The sequence below is a fragment of the Sebastes umbrosus genome, chromosome 5, assembly GCF_015220745.1.
Source record: "Sebastes umbrosus isolate fSebUmb1 chromosome 5, fSebUmb1.pri, whole genome shotgun sequence".
Lineage (NCBI taxonomy): Eukaryota > Metazoa > Chordata > Actinopteri > Perciformes > Sebastidae > Sebastes > Sebastes umbrosus.
Window position 1 is genome coordinate 24,284,505 of NC_051273.1, and position 21,313 is coordinate 24,305,817.

Here is a 21,313-nt window from a genome sequence, read left to right on the forward strand (position 1 = left end):
TCCATCTGCACAGAGAACCACCGTGAAGAGGACGTGTATCAAGTCCCTGCCCAGCGTTCTCTGTATTCACCTCATGCGCTTCGGCTTCGACTGGGAAAGCGGACGCTCCATCAAATACGATGAACAGATTCGGGTACAAACTATTTCTAATCACAAATCTCTACTCACTACGATACACTTTCTGATTTTAATTCCCTGAAATGTGATTTATGTGTACTGTGTATTGTCGGTGCACAGTTCCCCTGGGTGTTGAACATGGAGCCCTACACCGTCTCTGGAATGGCTCGCCAAGACTGCAGCGGAGAGGGCGGCGAAGGGCGAGGCGACGGGCCCTCAGGAGGGTCGCCCAGGAAGAAGGTCACCATATCTGAGAACTATGAACTCGTGGGAGTTGTCGTCCACAGTGGTCAGGCACACGCTGGTCACTATTACTCCTTCATTAAAGATAGACGGTAAGAGACACTGTAGTCCTCCACCTCTCCCTCATTTAACCCCTCAGCCTCACTAGAGGCATGTTTGGACAGTTTCGACAGTTGTGACCAGATGCATTATGTTTTTGGTTTGTCCGTCCGTCTGCCTACGTACGTCTGAATGTCGTCTCATTCTCGTGAACGTGATATCTCAGGAAAGCCTTGAGAAAATTTGGCTCAAACGTCCACTTGGACTCAAGATGAACTGATTTGAATTTGGTGGTCAAAGGTCACTGTGACCTTTTTGGCCATAACTCAATAATTCATAAGCTAATTATGACAATTTAACAAAAATATCAGGATAAAATGATAAAGGGATGACATTTAGGACAGACTTGGATGTACACTGCAACGTGACTGGTTGGCGGAGGCAGACAACGCGAGGTTCGATCATTTTGGTTGTGTTAATGCATATGGCATACATTTTGGCAAGGGAGTGCAGTTCAACCTCAGCTCCTATAGTAAAGCCTCGGTTATACTCCTGAATGGACGCTTACATGGACAGCTTTGGACAACATGGACGCATAATAGTTCTGTTTATACTACTTTCTGGAGTCCAAACATGCACAGTAGATCGCTACGCTACCACTTACATCAAATTGTAGGTACACGTACGTCCACACAGAGTCTACACGAGTACGCGTACACCCTCTGATGAGAAAATTTACATCACGCAGATTCTCGTGTACTTGCGGATGCAGAAAGGATAATTTCGGCTTAAGTCTATAATAAACTGTATCCAAAATACAGACGCTCAGACCCTTAAGGACAAAAACGTCCCTATTGAAACCCATTAAAGGCCATTACAGCATAAATCATGTATTCTATTATATCAGGCTTTCAATCTAGAGCTCTGGCTTCAAAATTGTAGTTTTTACTATTTTCTCATATTTGTCTTATGGGCCTGGTTTCCACCAGGAGCATTGCTGCTGTATCATGGAGACTCCTATAACGTAAGTGAGAGTTTTGATAATGATAATCTACAAAAAATAAAAATGCATCAAAGTCAATGTTGTTGCTAATCATTGACATAGCCCAGACTGTGAAAAATAAAAATTACCCCATATCTACCATTTAATATATTTAATTCATTTTGTTTTTTTCATGAATAACAACAATGTCATTATGTAAAAATGGCAAAAACTGGCATTTAAAGGCACTGAAGTTGGTTAAAAGATTTAACTCAGTGAAAGTAGAAAATGCTATTAATATATAATTTGATGTAGGTTTTGGGCGCAGACATTTTTCTCCTCTAAAGGTCATCAGAACAACTTTTTTTAAAGTGAGGCACAAGGGTTAAAGGGGTAATATTCTCTGAAAATCAAACACATTTACTGTTTCATTTGCTTGTCAGTTTATTTTCCAGCTCCTGTTCCTACTTCACATAAGAACCACATAACCAGTGATTAGTGGAGCACATTAATCTGTGGCTTTAGTTTTCCAGGCAGATTTTAGCGGACCTCCTTGGGGCACATGAATGCAGCATCAGGCTTTGTGTGGGCCGTCCTGGTTTAGTTTGTAAGCATCTCCAGATGTCTGGCTCTGGAAGGCAGGACTGCTCTCTGGAGAAGTGGAACATAAAGAGACCACAGGAGCTGATAGTTGGCACCCTTCTCTCGCTCACTTGTTTGTTCCTATCCCCGCTAAAGACTACGACAAAGAAAGTTTGTTCTCAGGACGACGATTTCTTTCCAGAAATTTAGACACTTTCTGGAGTCGCTTCGAAGTCGGTTATCATTGATGTCAGTAAGAGATGTATTAGACGAGTCACTAGACAGGCTGGTTGGCGTACAGGTGGACACCACAAACCTTTACTGCAGTATGCTGACCAGGTGTGCTGTCAGAAAGTTTTGCACATATTTTATTATGTCTGGCGTTTTTTGTTATTGTTCATTTATTATTCATTCAAGCATGTGCTGAGTTTCCAGTTATGGATTATCAAATTGGGATGAATCAGAATCTAATCTTCGCCCTCCCTCTCTCCGTCTTTGTTTGTCCTTTTTATCTCTTAGTGGCAGCGCTCGTGGACGTTGGTACAAGTTCAACGACAACGTGGTGGAGGAGTTTGACATGAATGACGAAACTTTGGAGTATGAGTGCTTCGGGGGAGAGTACCGACCCAAAGTTTACGACCAATGTGAGTAACATGAATAAACTCTGACGTCTGTGTGACAAAGTTCATTCAAGCGCTAAACATAAAGATCCCGTTTAGACATGTTTTAAGACATAAGAATAAAAAAAGTTCAATTACCTAGTTAAAAATGACATCTGAAACATTCATGAAATTCAAATATTTCTTGTTTATTGCAAAAGACACAAGATGTCTCCTACTTCACTGTCCAGTCTCTGTGCGCTGGAGGCTTCCTCTCCACGTCACACTTGGGTAAATTGCCACGAATGGCGTTCAAACGAGTTGTGATGTCACAAAAATCATCTTGTTAAACTGAGATTTACGGTGAGCACCGAGAAACTTCCCTCCTTCAGCGGATGAATGTGAAAACGGCCTTCTAGTGTTCAACTCTGCACATACATCACTCTGCACAGTGAAGGTCAAACATCCAACAATAAGCCATAATTCGCCACCTTTTTATGTGGCTGTCCAACCAGTGTTGATGGTGAACGTAGTCGATTGAAGCAATAAATTCCTCAGTGCTGCTATATTGACCCAAAGATCTGACTTCAGAGCCGCAAAATCTGTTGTTCTTCCTGCATACAGCGGCGTCATTTAACGTGACAGTGACGTAGTTGGAGGCAGGGAAGAACTACAGTCTGCTTTTTTCAGCTTGGATTTCTAGTCTCCGTCTCCGGGTAGCCAGGGAACGCCGTGCTCTAGTTGCCGCTCAGAAACAGAGCTTATGTTTTTTCTTTGCTTTTGCTTGTATTGCAATCTAGCTACTATTCCAACAGCGAAAATGACATCCCATAATATGAGTGCAGAGGATGTTTTGGCTGACTCAGACATTCAGCCGCATTTATGCGAGCCAGAGTAGTCGGTTAAAGAAATACAAGGGAGAGAGGCTGCGGCTGCATTAGCCATGCAAGAGGATGTAGCCGGCGGGGACCCTCCGGGGTCCGAAGTTTGCGCGCAATGCATCCTGGTATGTGTAGGTAGCGCCGACACGGCTGCACATGTTGTTCTCTCATGAGGCTCACACTTAGTAACCTTGATTTGTGTTTGTGTGCAGCCAACCCATACCCTGATGTGCGGAGGAGGTACTGGAACGCCTACATGTTGTTCTATCAGAAGATCAGCGACCAGAACTCGCCCGTCCTGCCCAAAAAAAGCAGAGTCAGCATCATGAGGCAGGAGGCTGAGGACCTTACACTGTGAGTGAACCTCCCATCATATACGACTGTATACTCACCTCGTCAACATTCTCACTGGGTCATTCATAATGTATCAGCCAGTTTTCCTGCAGCAGTCAGCAGAATAACAGCGCTGTAGATCATCTGTCTAGAGTTGACCTGTGTCTCTGTATGTTCCAGGTCTGCCCCGTCCTCTCCTGATGTTTCGCCACAGTCCTCTCCTCGCCCCCCCAGGGCCAACAACGACCGCCTCACCCTCCTCACCCGCCTGGTCCGCAAGGGAGAGAAGAAGGGCCTGTTTGTAGAGAAGATGCCTGCCAGCATCTATCAGGTAAAGTAACTTGGAGGCTGCAGGGAAGAAAGTCTGTCCTTACACCACCTCAACATTTGTTCTGTTAGTAATTGAGGGAGAATCATCTGGGACATCCAGGTTCATCTGACCTCTTTTTTGTTTTTTGTGTAGATGGTGCGAGATGAGAATCTCAAGTTCATGAGGAACAGAGACGTCTACAACAGCGACTACTTCAACTTCACCCTCTCCCTGGCCTCCGTCAACGCAGTACGTGCTTCTACCGTTTGTGTTTGTGTTTCTGATTGTGTTTACTTACAAAGTAAAGCTGCTCAGGGATGTTAAAGTGGCCGTCCTTCAGATTTCAGACCCTGTTGATTTGGCGACACCCCGTTTACTGTTGGTGGTTGCAGCAAATATGGTTTAATTTTTTGGTAATTTATTGTTCATTATGTAAACATAAAGTCGCAGAGATCAGTGGCTTACATGTTTGTGTGTGTTACAGACAAAGCTGAAGCATCAAGACTACCAACCGATGGCCAAAGAGAGTCTTCAGCTGGCCGTTCACTTCCTCTTTCACACCTACTTGCACACCAAAAAGAAACTCCGGTGAGTACACACTTACATCCACACCTGTCAATAATGAACATAAGCAGCAATGTTATACCTGTATTACTGGTGCATTCAGATGCTCCTCAGGTGCTCCCATATCCCGAGTTGGGAAGTCGTTCTTCCGACTTCAGTGTGTTCTTGAGCTTTAAATCATAATGTGGAAACAACAGAGAAGATTCACATGAATTTTCCCAGTCGGAAGGGAACTAATTTTTCCGATTATTCCGACACCACCTGAATGCATCATACACCTGTATCTCCTGCAGGGTGGACACAGAGGAGTGGATGGCGACCGTGGAGGTGTTGCTGACTAAGAGCTGTGAAGCGTGCCAGTGGATGGTGCAGTACCTGGTTGGACCAGAGGGACGAGAGATCACCAGGTCAGTGCTTGTTAACTCACAGACCTGTTACATTATGTACAGTATTGATGATTACATAATGTTCCAGCACAAGAAAGGGGTTTATAGACTTTGTTTTTCTATCATGCCTCCACGGTGAATAAAGAAATAAAAAACTGAGAAAAGTCTTGAATTGAAATTTAATAATGTATCCAGTCGTATGCTCACTACTTCCCAAACACACCCATCTCCGCTAAAAGGCAAGTGTGAGACTGCTTATGCGGAAGTGTTTTAAATAGTAAGGTTTTTAGCAAAGGTGTACTGTAAGGTTTTGGGGGTGAAATATTCCTATAACATAACTTTTATTAAATTTCTTTCTTATGGAGGACAGAACCTGCCAAAATCTAAAATAGATGAATATATAAATATGCCATTAAATGTACTAAAACTAATATTTAAAAAAAATGTAGGAATTAATTAATTAATTTATTTTTAAATGTATATATGTATTTATTTATTTTTATTTTTAGTAAATGCAAAAATAAATACATAAATAAAGATATATACAAAAATAAATACATTAATTAATTGATAAAAATGTGCTTCTTTATTTATTTACCTTTGTATTAATGCCCCTATCTACTCTTTTATTTAATTGAAATTTCTTTTATTGACTATTTAATTTATTTATTTTTGCATTTATTTTTAAATTTATTTATTCATTATTAAATGTATCTATTTATTTGTTTATTTATTTCTGAATGTTTTCCCCTTTGTCTACATTTATTTTACATCTATTATTTTTGGTATATTTAATGGCATATTTATTTATTGAGTAATTTATTTATTTATTTTTTATTTGGGCAGGTTCCGTCCTCCATAGTTTGATGGCCAGCTTGTACTGAAATAGGGCAGACAAAATGGAACAAAGTGCAGTTTTCTGTCCACCTGCTCCACAATAGGTTTCCAAAAAGCTTTAGTCAGACAGTGTATTAGTGACTGTATTTGAGTTCTGCAACCAAAATGTCATCTTCATACGGTTCCAGAAACATCAAGCTTGGATATACTGTATGTTTGTAGGCGTGTTTGCAGGGTCTTATCCTGGGTTTAATCTCTGCAGCATTTTTGTAGCTGTCGTAGTGATATGTGATACCATAGACTTGGCAGCTCGCAGCGTTGCGCCCTCTTTCTAATCAATGCACATTAAACCCTCTGACCTCACATTATTCCACCCTGATAATGCTGCTGCATTGTCTAAAGCTTCACTCTCTTCCTCTCAAGTACACAGACTTTATATAGAACGGTCCCTTATATCTCTATAGTATGTTTTAATCACACAAATACACAGACACACCATCTTCAATAAGCTCTTAATTGCATCTTCACTGACAGCTGGAGAATTAAAACCACCTGTGTGTGTGTGTGTGTGTGTGTGTGTAGCTGAAGGAGGAGGTCACTGTCATTGTGGAATTTAACATTTAAAACCAGTGGATAATTTCCCAAAGTGTGTGTTTTCTCCAGAAAGGACTTGTCTTACACTACTGTGTTCAGGCATGGGATGATGATATAGCCCTCAGACATGATTGGTTTTCACACATCAGACGTTCGGACACCAGCACACCCCGGCCCTCTTCACACACCACACACCCCGTCACACAGTGAGAGGAGAAACAGAGTCACACTCAGCTGTGTGTCTCGAGGCCAAAGCCGCCAGCAAAACAGCAAATCTTTTTTCTCACACAAATGGTGTTTTCGCGGGCTCTTGCTGTCTCTCAGCCTTACCCCGTGTCAAGACCGCAAGCATATCAGACACGTTTTTCACTTGTGTCTGACGCAACAGATACGCTCTCATTTTAATCTATGCAGTTGTCCGGCTCCATGCACACTTGCATCTCACATGCGTAACCACAACCTGACACGTTAATTTACAATATTTAAAGTATATTTTTTCCAACAATACGCATGTAAACGCAAGGTTGTTGCCCAATAGAACATTACTACTTCACTACAATTAATGCATATTTTAGGGTTTTATCATTTTGATAATTCATCTTTAATCATATTAACTTTGTTTTCGTATCATCTGACCTTGTTCTTTGATTGTATTGTTTCCGATGGCATGTTTTATCATTTATTGCTGTTTATTTATTGATTCTGTATCATCTATCATTAAGTTACGTGCGGAACATAGCAAAACTATCAAAACGCCTTTGCACTTGATCTGCTCAAATATATTAGCATTTCTCAAAAACAAAAAAAAATAGGATATTTCAAATAACTTATGGAGTGTTGACAAATATTTTGTTCACATTTCTACATTTAGAAATCTTTTAAATCAGTTATGTTTTATTTGTTTATTTAGCAAAATCTTGTCCAATTTTTGTATTTTCTTTTCAATTTATGGCACAATTTCAATACTTTTATCAATTATTGTAGTTTATTGAATTATATAGCCTTTTAGCTTAGGTTGAACAGATTTTAAGATATAAAGCATTTGAAGATAATGACATCACAGCAAGCAACAAATACCAATGTAGGTACTGGCGGACCATTTTCATTGTTCAAAGTTTAAAGGGTTAAAGTTTTTGTTCAAACGCTCAAACTATCAGAGGCGTCGGGTTCAGTGTAAAATTATGAATGAATTATATGCATCATTGTTGATGGATAAATAGACCAGGAATATGCACTTATCCAAGGAAAACTGCACACAGTTCAGTTCAGTGTTGCATTAATGCTGTTGTGACACTTGTGGTCTAGACTCTGAGTTATTCCCTCTCAAAAGACACTGAGGATGTTCATACATCATTATCACATTATTATTTTGGTTTCCTGCCTTATACGTTCACTTCCCTTCACTGTGCTCATCATTAACAACACTGACATTGATTATGATTCTATCTCCTCCTCAGGGTTTGTCTGCTGGAGTGCAGTGTCCGGGAGGTGAGGGTGGTGGTTGCATCCATCCTCGAGAAGACTCTGGAGAGCGCGCTTCACTTCGGAGACCCGGGGATGGACGCCCTGACCGACACGCTGCTCTCCTTATTGGACAAAGATGTTCCTGAGAATGTGAAAAACTGCGCGCAGTACTTTGGCCTCTTCAGTAACTTCGCTCAGAGGGTAAAACACCATCAACATATGAGTAGAATCAGATTTTTCTGCACTCTTTAGTGCTCAAACATTGATTTAAATGTGTCTTGTCTCTCTCAGGGATGCGGTCCTTGTCAGCTGTTGTTGAAACACTCAGCTTATCGACGGATGCTCATCTTCCTGTTGGGACCCAACAGGCAAAACAACCAGGTAGGTTTTGATTTGAGACACACAATTTTACTTTCACTTTGACCCCTGCACTTTTTCATTCAGGATTTTCTTAACCTTAAAGGGATTTTTGGATTGTTTGAAGTGGGGTTGTATGAGGTACTTATCCATCGGCATGGCACTTATTCATTGAATAAGAGTGCATTTATGTTTCTAGTAAAACAATACACCATCATTGTGATATGTCTTGTACACCTTACAGTGAAGGTGTCAGTAAATAAATATCTAAACATAATAAATAAGGTTTAATGATCTTTAATTATAACAGTTCTGATCGGTCAGGAATAGGCGTGGTTTTGAATATTAATAGCTATTTACAGACTGTGTGGACTAAAACACACAAGACACCTGATTCTCCTTTACAAGAATTCTCTACATGTTTACAGTCAGGCAGGTAAACTCATTAAAATTTGCAATAATTAAGATCAGTGTATATGATGGAAGAGAGAGCGCAAAACAAACTTTTCTTTGTACTTTATTTTTATACTTTATACAGATTCACTGAATCAGCAGAACTTCAGTCTGAGTTGAATATTTACAGCAAATGATGAGACATGAGCAGAAATGAATTCATATTATTTATTTATATTATTATTTATTTAATTTAATTAGATGTTCATTATTATGCACTGATTGTGGGAGAACTGGATCACCCAGATCGAACCCGTGCGTAACACAACAGTAGACAACACTGACTACTGCGGTGGCGCTGAGAGCTCAAGCCCTCGCATTCATTCAGAAGGAAAAAGTCAATTTTTCCTTCAAGATGAATGACACATTGAAGACCCCGGAGAAAACCCATAAACCACCTTACCACCTCGTCACGGCGGTGAGCATTGAGGAGAAGAACCTGCACATGCAGGACCTCTGTCTCGGTGGTGCCATCAGGTGACTTTTGACGGCGGAGGAGATATGCTCTCCGAGTGCCGGTTTACCCCCTTTCAATGACACCAGCACCCACGTCGCATTGCCCCACGTCTTAATTAGGTCCCGGTAAATGGTCTTTTCGAGGTTTTCCCATCTTTCTGGGCTGGAATCGAAATCGAGACTCTCGACTTCGGCCCACGTTTGTTCAAAAAGGCGCTGGATGATGTCCTGGACGTTTGAAAGGGTCCAGGTCACTTTCGCCTTCTTGAAGATCCGCGTGACCAACCTCTCCAAGATCACCTTGACGCAGTTTTTGTTTTGTACATTCCGCGCTCGACGTTCACAGTCGTCACGAAAAACCGGGGCAGGCGGGGCAGTGATTGCCAAAGGTTTCCTGGCCCTCGGCTTAGTGCCCAGTATGGCGTGTCTCATATTGTTGGCGAGGTCGCCGGACTGAAAGATCTGCCACCATCTGGCCAGAGACAGGAAACCGAGCACCTTCCGCTGCAAGTCGGCGCGCATGTTAGCACGTATCACCGGCTCGGGGATGATCTCTGGTCCGTGTAGGATGTGTGTGTAGAGGAGATCACTTAAGACCTTTGTGAACTCCAAGACTCGACCAGGGGGAATGTTTAGGAGCGGAGCGCCGAGTCCCAGAAGATCGCGGTTCTCTGTTTTTTTCATCAGATCGTTAATCTTCTTCGTGAGAGACTTCGCCGACTCCCGACTGTGAACTTTGGAGCTTCGGTGGAATTTTTTCCTCATCTGCGCCACGATGCGATGGATGCAAGATTTGGCAAAGCACTTTGCCAAAAGCTTCTTAATTTTGCTTCTGATATTTTTCTTGGAGCGTTTGCTCTTCTGCTCCGAAGGAGTCTGTCTTAGAGCCTCTTCGGCGATACTCCGAGCGATTTCTTCCGCGACGTCTTCAATCTCCCGAGCGCTTTGAGACTGCAACAGCGCGTACTCGGAGTCCGGCACGTCAACCAAGAGAGGTTCGGTGATGTCGTTCAACTGCGTCTTGATGATGATTTGGACAATAGCGATGTCTTCCATCGAAATCACGACGTCAGACGAAGGCGTCGTCGCATGGCGGTCTTTGGCGTCTGAAGGTTCCAGTTCCACATCTGATTCTTCGCAGATGGTCCTCTGCTTGCGCTGTCGAGGCGAGAACACCGACTTCATCTTGCCAATGAATGTCTGGCACATTTTGCAGGCGTGCAGAATCATGCTGTTGAGTCTGCTGGGAGGAGTGAGGCGCTGAACTATGCCCTCGGGGCTGGAGAGGGCACTTCGGACGCTCTCCGAAACCTCTGCAGAGATCAATGTCGTCAAGTTTTTGGAGCTCGGACACTGAACCGAGACGTCGACACCCAGAGCTTCGGCAAAACTCCGAGAGATTGTGTCGCCCAGATTGATTTGGACGTCGTCCTCAGACGCCAGGGTCGTGCTCCCGAGAGATTTCAGGAAAGCTTTTGTCAAGGCCGCTGTCATGTCCAACAGCAACTCTCCCATCATGGTCATAGTGGCGTCGTCGGGGCTGCCGGATTTCAAAAATCCCCATTGATCCGCCGTCATCCCCTTAAAGAAGGAGTTGAGCAGCTTGGAAACAACGCGACGGACGTTGAACTCGGGCATGATGGCTTCTGGCTGGGAAGTTCTTGATGATACCATGATGCTGATTTACGGTCAATTCTTGTCGATGCTTCGTGGTTTTTGGAGAGAAATTCACTGCTTCTCTCAGTAGAAAGTCTGATGAGTGAAAATAATCGTTAGTTGCAGCCCTAATTATTATTAACTAACATGTAAGCTGCATTTAAATGTTGAGGCTAATTTTAACTGCTTCATATACTGTTGGGAGGTTTAATCTAAAGCAATGCATTCATCAAATTCATACCTCTTCCTCTTGAGACAACTGCTTCTCTCAGTCGATGTGTTTCGTCTGATCGAGTCTTCAGATTCAACTGCAGTTGTGTGATTCTGGGACTCTCTCCTGAATGTCACTCCTTTATGATGTCACTGCTCCTTTAAGATGTCACAACTCCTTTAATTCATCAGTGTTCCATCTAGTGATGTCACGATGCAGTGATGATGTCACCAGTGCTGTGATGTCACCACTGCTGTGATGTCACCCAAACACACCCACACACACACGTGCACACTGCACACACACACACACACACACACACACACACACACACACACACACACACACACACATGCACACTACACAGAAACGTGCACACACGTGCGCACTACTCACACACACGCGCTCACACTACACACACACACACAAACATGCACACACGTGCACACTACACACACATACAAACTTGCACACTACACACACATACATACTACATACACACACGTGCACACACACACACTAAGGTCTCGTTTGTGCCCTCACTGCATTATAAAATAAAAGCACAACATAATAAAAGCACAACATCAGCATAATCACTTCCTGTATTAGATTGTTTTGTCCATCTTTACACCGTCACTGTGTGTGTTCTTTCCACCTTGAGTGATGGAGATGCTTTCCAGCTCTCTCACAGTCACTTGTTGACCTGGTAAACTCACCTGAACCTGTCTGCAGAATGTGGGCAGCCGTGGTGTCCCTCACATTTATAGGCTTATTGAATGAACTAATGTATGAGTTATCTTTACACTTAAAAACACACGTCTCCCCCCCTCTTAAAATAACCTCATTTATTGTCATTGAATAAGAGTGCATTTATGTTTCTAGTAAAACAATACACCATCATTGTGATATGTCTTGTACACCTTACAGTGAAGGTGTCAGTAAATAAATATCTAAACATAATAAATAAGGTTTAATGATCTTTAATTATAAACAGTTCTGATCGGTCAGGAATAGGCGTGGTTTTGAATATTAATAGCTATTTACAGACTGTGTGGACTAAAACACACAAGACACCTGATTCTCCTTTACAATAATGCTCTACATGTTTACAGTCAGGCAGGTAAACTCATTAAAATTTGCAATAATTAAGATCAGTGTATATGATGGAAGAGAGAGCGCAAAACAAACTTTTCTTTGTACTTTATTTTTGTACTTTATACAGATTCACTGAATCAGCAGAACTTCAGTCTGAGTTGAATATTTACAGCAAATGATGAGACATGAGCAGAAATGAATTCATATTATTTATTTATATTATTATTTATTTAATTTAATTAGATGTTCATTATTATGCACTGATTGTGGGAGAACTGGATCACCCAGATCGAACCCGTGCGTAACACAACAGTAGACAACACTGACTACTGCGGTGGCGCTGAGAGCTCAAGCCCTCGCATTCATTCAGAAGGAAAAAGTCAATTTTTCCTTCAAGATGAATGACACATTGAAGACCCCGGAGAAAACCCATAAACCACCTTACCACCTCGTCACGGCGGTGAGCATTGAGGAGAAGAACCTGCACATGCAGGACCTCTGTCTCGGTGGTGCCATCAGGTGACTTTTGACGGCGGAGGAGATATGCTCTCCGAGTGCCGGTTTACCCCCTTTCAATGACACCAGCACCCACGTCGCATTGCCCCACGTCTTAATTAGGTCCCGGTAAATGGTCTTTTCGAGGTTTTCCCATCTTTCTGGGCTGGAATCGAAATCGAGACTCTCGACTTCGGCCCACGTTTGTTCAAAAAGGCGCTGGATGATGTCCTGGACGTTTGAAAGGGTCCAGGTCACTTTCGCCTTCTTGAAGATCCGCGTGACCAACCTCTCCAAGATCACCTTGACGCAGTTTTTGTTTTGTACATTCCGCGCTCGACGTTCACAGTCATCACGGAAAACCGGGGCAGGCGGGGCAGTGATTGCCAAAGGTTTTCTGGCCCTCGGCTTAGTGCCCAGTATGGCGTGTCTCATATTGTTGGCGAGGTCGCCGGACTGAAAGATCTGCCACCATCTGGCCAGAGACAGGAAACCGAGCACCTTCCGCTGCAAGTCGGCGCGCATGTTAGCACGTATCACCGGCTCGGGGATGATCTCTGGTCCGTGTAGGATGTGTGTGTAGAGGAGATCACTTAAGACCTTTGTGAACTCCAAGACTCGACCGGGGGGAATGTTTAGGAGCGGAGCGCCGAGTCCCAGAAGATCGCGGTTCTCTGTTTTTTTCATCAGATCGTTAATCTTCTTCGTGAGAGACTTCGCCGACTCCCGACTGTGAACTTTGGAGCTTCGGTGGAATTTTTTCCTCATCTGCGCCACGATGCGATGGATGCAAGATTTGGCAAAGCACTTTGCCAAAAGCTTCTTAATTTTGCTTCTGATATTTTTCTTGGAGCGTTTGCTCTTCTGCTCCGAAGGAGTCTGTCTTAGAGCCTCTTCGGCGATACTCCGAGCGATTTCTTCCGCGACTTCTTCAATCTCCCGAGCGCTTTGAGACTGCAACAGCGCGTACTCGGAGTCCGGCACGTCAACCAAGAGAGGTTCGGTGATGTCGTTCAACTGCGTCTTGATGATGATTTGGACAATAGCGATGTCTTCCATCGAAATCACGACGTCAGACGAAGGCGTCGTCGCATGGCGGTCTTTGGCGTCTGAAGGTTCCAGTTCCACATCTGATTCTTCGCAGATGGTCCTCTGCTTGCGCTGTCGAGGCGAGAACACCGACTTCATCTTGCCAATGAATGTCTGGCACATTTTGCAGGCGTGCAGAATCATGCTGTTGAGTCTGCTGGGAGGAGTGAGGCGCTGAACTATGCCCTCGGGGCTGGAGAGGGCACTTCGGACGCTCTCCGAAACCTCTGCAGAGATCAATGTCGTCAAGTTTTTGGAGCTCGGACACTGAACCGAGACGTCGACACCCAGAGCTTCGGCAAAACTCCGAGAGATTGTGTCGCCCAGATTGATTTGGACGTCGTCCTCAGACGCCAGGGTCGTGCTCCCGAGAGATTTCAGGAAAGCTTTTGTCAAGGCCGCTGTCATGTCCAACAGCAACTCTCCCATCATGGTCATAGTGGCGTCGTCGGGGCTGCCGGATTTCAAAAATCCCCATTGATCCGCCGTCATCCCCTTAAAGAAGGAGTTGAGCAGCTTGGAAACAACGCGACGGACGTTGAACTCGGGCATGATGGCTTCTGGCTGGGAAGTTCTTGATGATACCATGATGCTGATTTACGGTCAATTCTTGTCGATGCTTCGTGGTTTTTGGAGAGAAATTCACTGCTTCTCTCAGTAGAAAGTCTGATGAGTGAAAATAATCGTTAGTTGCAGCCCTAATTATTATTAACTAACATGTAAGCTGCATTTAAATGTTGAGGCTAATTTTAACTGCTTCATATACTGTTGGGAGGTTTAATCTAAAGCAATGCATTCATAAAATTCATACCTCTTCCTCTTGAGACAACTGCTTCTCTCAGTCGATGTGTTTCGTCTGATCGAGTCTTCAGATTCAACTGCAGTTGTGTGATTCTGGGACTCTCTCCTGAATGTCACTCCTTTATGATGTCACTGCTCCTTTAAGATGTCACAACTCCTTTAATTCATCAGTGTTCCATCTAGTGATGTCACGATGCAGTGATGATGTCACCAGTGCTGTGATGTCACGATGCAGTGATGATGTCACCACTGCTGTGATGTCACCACTGCTGTGATGTCACCCAAACACACCTGCACACACACGAACACACACACACACACACACACACACGCACACTACACAGAAACGTGCACACACGTGCGCACTACTCACACACACGCGCTCACACTACACACAAACATGCACACACGTGCACACTACACACATATACAAACATGCACACACTTGCACACTACACACATACATACTACATACACACACGTGCACACACACACTAAGGTCTCGTTTGGGCCCTCACTGCATTATAAAATAAAAGCACAACATAATAAAAGCACAACATCAGCATAATCACTTCCTGTATTAGATTGTTTTGTCCATCTTTACACCGTCACTGTGTGTGTTCTTTCCACCTTGAGTGATGGAGATGCTTTCCAGCTCTCTCACAGTCACTTGTTGACCTGGTAAACTCACCTGAACCTGTCTGCAGAATGTGGGCAGCCGTGGTGTCCCTCACATTTATAGGCTTATTGAATGAACTAATGTATGAGTTATCTTTACACTTCAAAACACACGTCCCCCACCCCCTTAAAATAACCTCATTTATTTTCATTGAATAAGAGTGCATTTATGTTTCTAGTAAAACAATACACCATCATTGTGATATGTCTTGTACACCTTACAGTGAAGGTGTCAGTAAATAAATATCTAAACATAATAAATAAGGTTTAATGATCTTTAATTATAACAGTTCTGATCGGTCAGGAATAGGCGTGGTTTTTAATATTAATAGCTATTTACAGACTGTGTGGACTAAAACACACAAGACACCTGATTCTCCTTTACAATAATTCTCTACATGTTTACAGTCAGGCAGGTAAACTCATTAAAATTTGCAATAATTAAGATCAGTGTATATGATGGAAGAGAGAGCGCAAAACAAACTTTTCTTTGTACTTTATTTTTGTACTTTATACAGATTCACTGAATCAGCAGAACTTCAGTCTGAGTTGAATATTTACAGCAAATGATGAGAGACATGAGCAGAAATGAATTCATATTATTTATTTATATTATTATTTATTTAATTTAATTAGATGTTCATTATTATGCACTGATTGTGGGAGAACTGGATCACCCAGATCGAACCCGTGCGTAACACAACAGTAGACAACACTGACTACTGCGGTGGCGCTGAGAGCTCAAGCCCTCGCATTCATTCAGAAGGAAAAAGTCAATTTTTCCTTCAAGATGAATGACACATTGAAGACCCCGGAGAAAACCCATAAACCACCTTACCACCTCGTCACGGCGGTGAGCATTGAGGAGAAGAACCTGCACATGCAGGACCTCTGTCTCGGTGGTGCCATCAGGTGACTTTTGACGGCGGAGGAGATATGCTCTCCGAGTGCCGGTTTACCCCCTTTCAATGACACCAGCACCCACGTTGCATTGCCCCACGTCTTAATTAGGTCCCGGTAAATGGTCTTTTCGAGGTTTTCCCATCTTTCTGGGCTGGAATCGAAATCGAGACCCTCGACTTCGGCCCACGTTTGTTCAAAAAGGCGCTGGATGATGTCCTGGACGTTTGAAAGGGTCCAGGTCACTTTCGCCTTCTTGAAGATCCGCGTGACCAACCTCTCCAAGATCACCTTGACGCAGTTTTTGTTTTGTACATTCCGCGCTCGACGTTCACAGTCATCACGAAAAACCGGGGCAGGCGGGGCAGTGATTGCCAAAGGTTTCCTGGCCCTCGGCTTAGTGCCCAGTATGGCGTGTCTCATATTGTTGGCGAGGTCGCCGGACTGAAAGATCTGCCACCATCTGGCCAGAGACAGGAAACCGAGCACCTTCCGCTGCAAGTCGGCGCGCATGTTAGCACGTATCACCAGCTCGGGGATGATCTCTGGTCCGTGTAGGATGTGTGTGTAGAGGAGATCACTTAAGACTTTTGTGAACTCCAAGACTCGACCGGGGGGAATGTTTAGGAGCGGAGCGCCGAGTCCCAGAAGATCGCGGTTCTCTGTTTTTTTCATCAGATCGTTAATCTTCTTCGTGAGAGACTTCGCCGACTCCCGACTGTGAACTTTGGAGCTTCGGTGGAATTTTTTCCTCATCTGCGCCACGATGCGATGGATGCAAGATTTGGCAAAGCACTTTGCCAAAAGCTTCTTAATTTTGCTTCTGATGTTTTTCTTGGAGCGTTTGCTCTTCTGCTCCGAAGGAGTCTGTCTTAGAGCCTCTCCGGCGATACTCCGAGCGATTTCTTCCGCGACGTCTTCAATCTCCCGAGCGCTTTGAGACTGCAACAGCGCGTACTCGGAGTCCGGCACGTCAACCAAGAGAGGTTCGGTGATGTCGTTCAACTGCGTCTTGATGATGATTTGGACAATAGAGATGTCTTTCATCTCAATCACGACGTCAGACGAAGGCGTCGTCGCATGGCGGTCTTTGGCGTCTGAAGGTTCCAGTTCCACATCTGATTCTTTGCAGATGGTCCTCTGCTTGCGCTGTCGAGGCGAGAACACCGACTTCATCTTGCCAATGAATGTCTGGCACATTTTGCAGGCGTGCAGAATCATGCTGTTGAGTCTGCTGGGAGGAGTGAGGCGCTGAACTATGCCCTCGGGGCTGGAGAGGGCACTTCGGACGCTCTCCGAAACCTCTGCAGAGATCAATGTCGTCAAGTTTTTGGAGCTCGGACACTGAACCGAGACGTCGACACCCAGAGCTTCGGCAAAACTCCGAGAGATTGTGTCGCCCAGATTGATTTGGACGTCGTCCTCAGACGCCAGGGTCGTGCTCCCGAGAGATTTCAGGAAAGCTTTTGTTAAGGCCGCTGTCATGTTCAACAGCAACTCTCCCATCATGGTCATAGTGGCGTCGTCGGGGCTGCCGGATTTCAAAAATCCCCACTGATCCGCCGTCATCCCCTTAAAGAAGGAGTTGAGCAGCTTGGAAACAGCGCGACGGACGTTGAACTCGGGCATGATGGCTTCTGGCTGGGAAGTTCTTGATGATACCATGATGCTGATTTACGGTCAATTCTTGTCGATGCTTCGTGGTTTTTGGAGAGAAATTCACTGCTTCTCTCAGTAGAAAGTCTGATAAGTGAAAATAATCGTTAGTTGCAGCCCTAATTATTATTAACTAACATGTAAGCTGCATTTAAATGTTGAGGCTAATTTTAACTGCTTCATATACTGTTGGGAGGTTTAATCTAAAGCAATGCATTCATAAAATTCATACCTCTTCCTCTTGAGACAACTGCTTCTCTCAGTCGATGTGTTTCGTCTGATCGAGTCTTCAGATTCAACTGCAGTTGTGTGATTCTGGGACTCTCTCCTGAATGTCACTCCTTTATGATGTCACTGCTCCTTTAAGATGTCACAACTCCTTTAATTCATCAGTGTTCCATCTAGTGATGTCACGATGCAGTGATGATGTCACCACTGCTGTGATGTCACGATGCAGTGATGATGTCACCACTGCTGTGATGTCACCCAAACACACCCACACACACCTGCACACACACGTGCACACTGCACACACACACACACACACACACACACGTGAACACACACACACACACATGCACACTACACAGAAACGTGCACACACGTGCGCACTACTCACACACACGCGCTCACACTACACACACACACACACACAAACATGCACACACGTGCACACTACACACACATACAAACTTGCACACTACACACACATACATACTACATACACACACGTGCACACACACACACTAAGGTCTCGTTTGGGCCCTCACTGCATTATAAAATAAAAGCACAACATAATAAAAGCACAACATCAGCATAATCACTTCCTGTATTAGATTGTTTTGTCCATCTTTACACCGTCACTGTGTGTGTTCTTTCCACCTTGAGTGATGGAGATGCTTTCCAGCTCTCTCACAGTCACTTGTTGACCTGGTAAACTCACCTGAACCTGTCTGCAGAATGTGGGCAGCCGTGGTGTCCCTCACATTTATAGGCTTATTGAATGAACTAATATATGAGTTATCTTTACACTTAAAAACACACGTCTCCCCCCCTCTTAAAATAACCTCATTTATTGTCATTGAATAAGAGTGCACTCATGTTTCTAGTAAAACAATACACCATCATTGTGATATGTCTTGTACACCTTACAGTGAAGGTGTCAGTAAATAAATATCTAAACATAATAAATAAGGTTTAATGATCTTTAATTATAACAGTTCTGATCGGTCAGGAATAGGCGTGGTTTTTAATATTAATAGCTATTTACAGACTGTGTGGACTAAAACACACAAGACACCTGATTCTCCTTTACAATAATTCTCTACATGTTTACAGTCAGGCAGGTAAACTCATTAAAATTTGCAATAATTAAGATCAGTGTATATGATGGAAGAGAGAGCGCAAAACAAACTTTTCTTTGTACTTTATTTTTGTACTTTATACAGATTCACTGAATCAGCAGAACTTCAGTCTGAGTTGAATATTTACAGCAAATGATGAGACATGAGCAGAAATGAATTCATATTATTTATTTATATTATTATTTATTTAATTTAATTAGATGTTCATTATTATGCACTGATTGTGGGAGAACTGGATCACCCAGATCGAACCCGTGCGTAACACAACAGTAGACAACACTGACTACTGCGGTGGCGCTGAGAGCTCAAGCCCTCGCATTCATTCAGAAGGAAAAAGTCAATTTTTCCTTCAAGATGAATGACACATTGAAGACCCCGGAGAAAACCCATAAACCACCTTACCACCTCGTCACGGCGGTGAGCATTGAGGAGAAGAACCTGCACATGCAGGACCTCTGTCTCGGTGGTGCCATCAGGTGACTTTTGACGGCGGAGGAGATATGCTCTCCGAGTGCCGGTTTACCCCCTTTCAATGACACCAGCACCCACGTTGCATTGCCCCACGTCTTAATTAGGTCCCGGTAAATGGTCTTTTCGAGGTTTTCCCATCTTTCTGGGCTGGAATCGAAATCGAGACTCTCGACTTCGGCCCACGTTTGTTCAAAAAGGCGCTGGATGATGTCCTGGACGTTTGAAAGGGTCCAGGTCACTTTCGCCTTCTTGAAGATCCGCGTGACCAACCTCTCCAAGATCACCTTGACGCAGTTTTTGTTTTGTACATTCCGCGCTCGACGTTCACAGTCATCACGAAAAACCGGGGCAGGCGGGGCAGTGATTGCCAAAGGTTTCCTGGCCCTCGGCTTAGTGCCCAGTATGGCGTGTCTCATATTGTTGGCGAGGTCGCCGGACTGAAAGATCTGCCACCATCTGGCCAGAGACAGGAAACCGAGCACCTTCCGCTGCAAGTCGGCGCGCATGTTAGCACGTATCACCGGCTCAGGGGATGATCTCTGGTCCGTGTAGGATGTGTGTGTAGAGGAGATCACTTAAGACCTTTGTGAACTCCAAGACTCGACCGGGGGGAATGTTTAGGAGCGGAGCGCCGAGTCCCAGAAGATCGCGGTTCTCTGTTTTTTTCATCAGATCGTTAATCTTCTTCGTGAGAGACTTCGCCGACTCCCGACTGTGAACTTTGGAGCTTCGGTGGAATTTTTTCCTCATCTGCGCCACGATGCGATGGATGCAAGATTTGGCAAAGCACTTTGCCAAAAGCTTCTTAATTTTGCTTCTGATATTTTTCTTGGAGCGTTTGCTCTTCTGCTCCGAAGGAGTCTGTCTTAGAGCCTCTTCGGCGATACTCCGAGCGATTTCTTCCGCGACGTCTTCAATCTCCCGAGCGCTTTGAGACTGCAACAGCGCGTACTCGGAGTCCGGCACGTCAACCAAGAGAGGTTCGGTGATGTCGTTCAACTGCGTCTTGATGATGATTTGGACAATAGCGATGTCTTCCATCGAAATCACGACGTCAGACGAAGGCGTCGTCGCATGGCGGTCTTTGGCGTCTGAAGGTTCCAGTTCCACATCTGATTCTTCGCAGATGGTCCTCTGCTTGCGCTGTCGAGGCGAGAACACCGACTTCATCTTGCCAATGAATGTCTGGCACATTTTGCAGGCGTGCAGAATCATGCTGTTGAGTCTGCTGGGAGGAGTGAGGCGCTGAACTATGCCCTCGGGGCTGGAGAGGGCACTTCGGACGCTCTCCGAAACCTCTGCAGAGATCAATGTCGTCAAGCTTTTGGAGCTCGGACACTGAACCGAGACGTCGACACCCAGAGCTTCGGCAAAACTCCGAGAGATTGTGTCGCCCAGATTGATTTGGACGTCGTCCTCAGACGCCAGGGTCGTGCTCCCGAGAGATTTCAGGAAAGCTTTTGTCAAGGCCGCTGTCATGTCCAACAGCAACTCTCCCATCATGGTCATAGTGGCGTCGTCGGGGCTGCCGGATTTCAAAAATCCCCATTGATCCGCCGTCATCCCCTTAAAGAAGGAGTTGAGCAGCTTGGAAACAACGCGACGGACGTTGAACTCGGGCATGATGGCTTCTGGCTGGGAAGTTCTTGATGATACCATGATGCTGATTTACGGTCAATTCTTGTCGATGCTTCGTGGTT

General features: G+C 44.3%; 2 protein-coding genes and 2 long non-coding RNA genes across 8 annotated transcripts in view; 1 reads left to right on the forward strand and 3 right to left on the reverse strand.

Annotated features, from left to right (window-relative positions):
• usp24 (ubiquitin specific peptidase 24) overlaps positions 1–21,313 on the forward strand; it is a 71,581-nt gene that overhangs the window by 34,202 nt on the left and 16,066 nt on the right. For all 5 annotated transcript variants that reach the window (XM_037771193.1, XM_037771194.1, XM_037771195.1 and 2 more), the window contains 10 exons: positions 14–133; positions 238–452; positions 2,483–2,607; positions 3,656–3,797; positions 3,957–4,107; positions 4,240–4,335; positions 4,571–4,674; positions 4,944–5,057; positions 7,925–8,132; positions 8,223–8,312. In XM_037771193.1, coding sequence (XP_037627121.1) covers positions 14–133; positions 238–452; positions 2,483–2,607; positions 3,656–3,797; positions 3,957–4,107; positions 4,240–4,335; positions 4,571–4,674; positions 4,944–5,057; positions 7,925–8,132; positions 8,223–8,312 — 1,365 coding nt within the window. The remainder of the gene's footprint in view (positions 1–13; positions 134–237; positions 453–2,482; positions 2,608–3,655; positions 3,798–3,956; positions 4,108–4,239; positions 4,336–4,570; positions 4,675–4,943; positions 5,058–7,924; positions 8,133–8,222; positions 8,313–21,313) is intronic.
• On the reverse strand, positions 10,788–11,273 carry LOC119489114. Its single transcript, XR_005207090.1, has 2 exons — positions 11,095–11,273; positions 10,788–10,949 (listed from the first exon to the last, which is right to left on the reverse strand). It is a non-coding gene; the product is annotated as an uncharacterized LOC119489114 (long non-coding RNA).
• Positions 14,248–14,704, reverse strand: LOC119489115. Its single transcript, XR_005207091.1, has 2 exons — positions 14,555–14,704; positions 14,248–14,409 (listed from the first exon to the last, which is right to left on the reverse strand). It is a non-coding gene; the product is annotated as an uncharacterized LOC119489115 (long non-coding RNA).
• LOC119489078 lies at positions 16,040–18,221 on the reverse strand. The gene is made up of 2 exons (XM_037771257.1): positions 18,011–18,221; positions 16,040–17,865 (listed from the first exon to the last, which is right to left on the reverse strand). Exon 2 carries the CDS (start codon positions 17,785–17,787, stop codon positions 16,057–16,059), a length of 1,731 nt encoding a protein of 576 aa, XP_037627185.1. The 5' UTR covers positions 17,788–17,865; positions 18,011–18,221; the 3' UTR covers positions 16,040–16,056.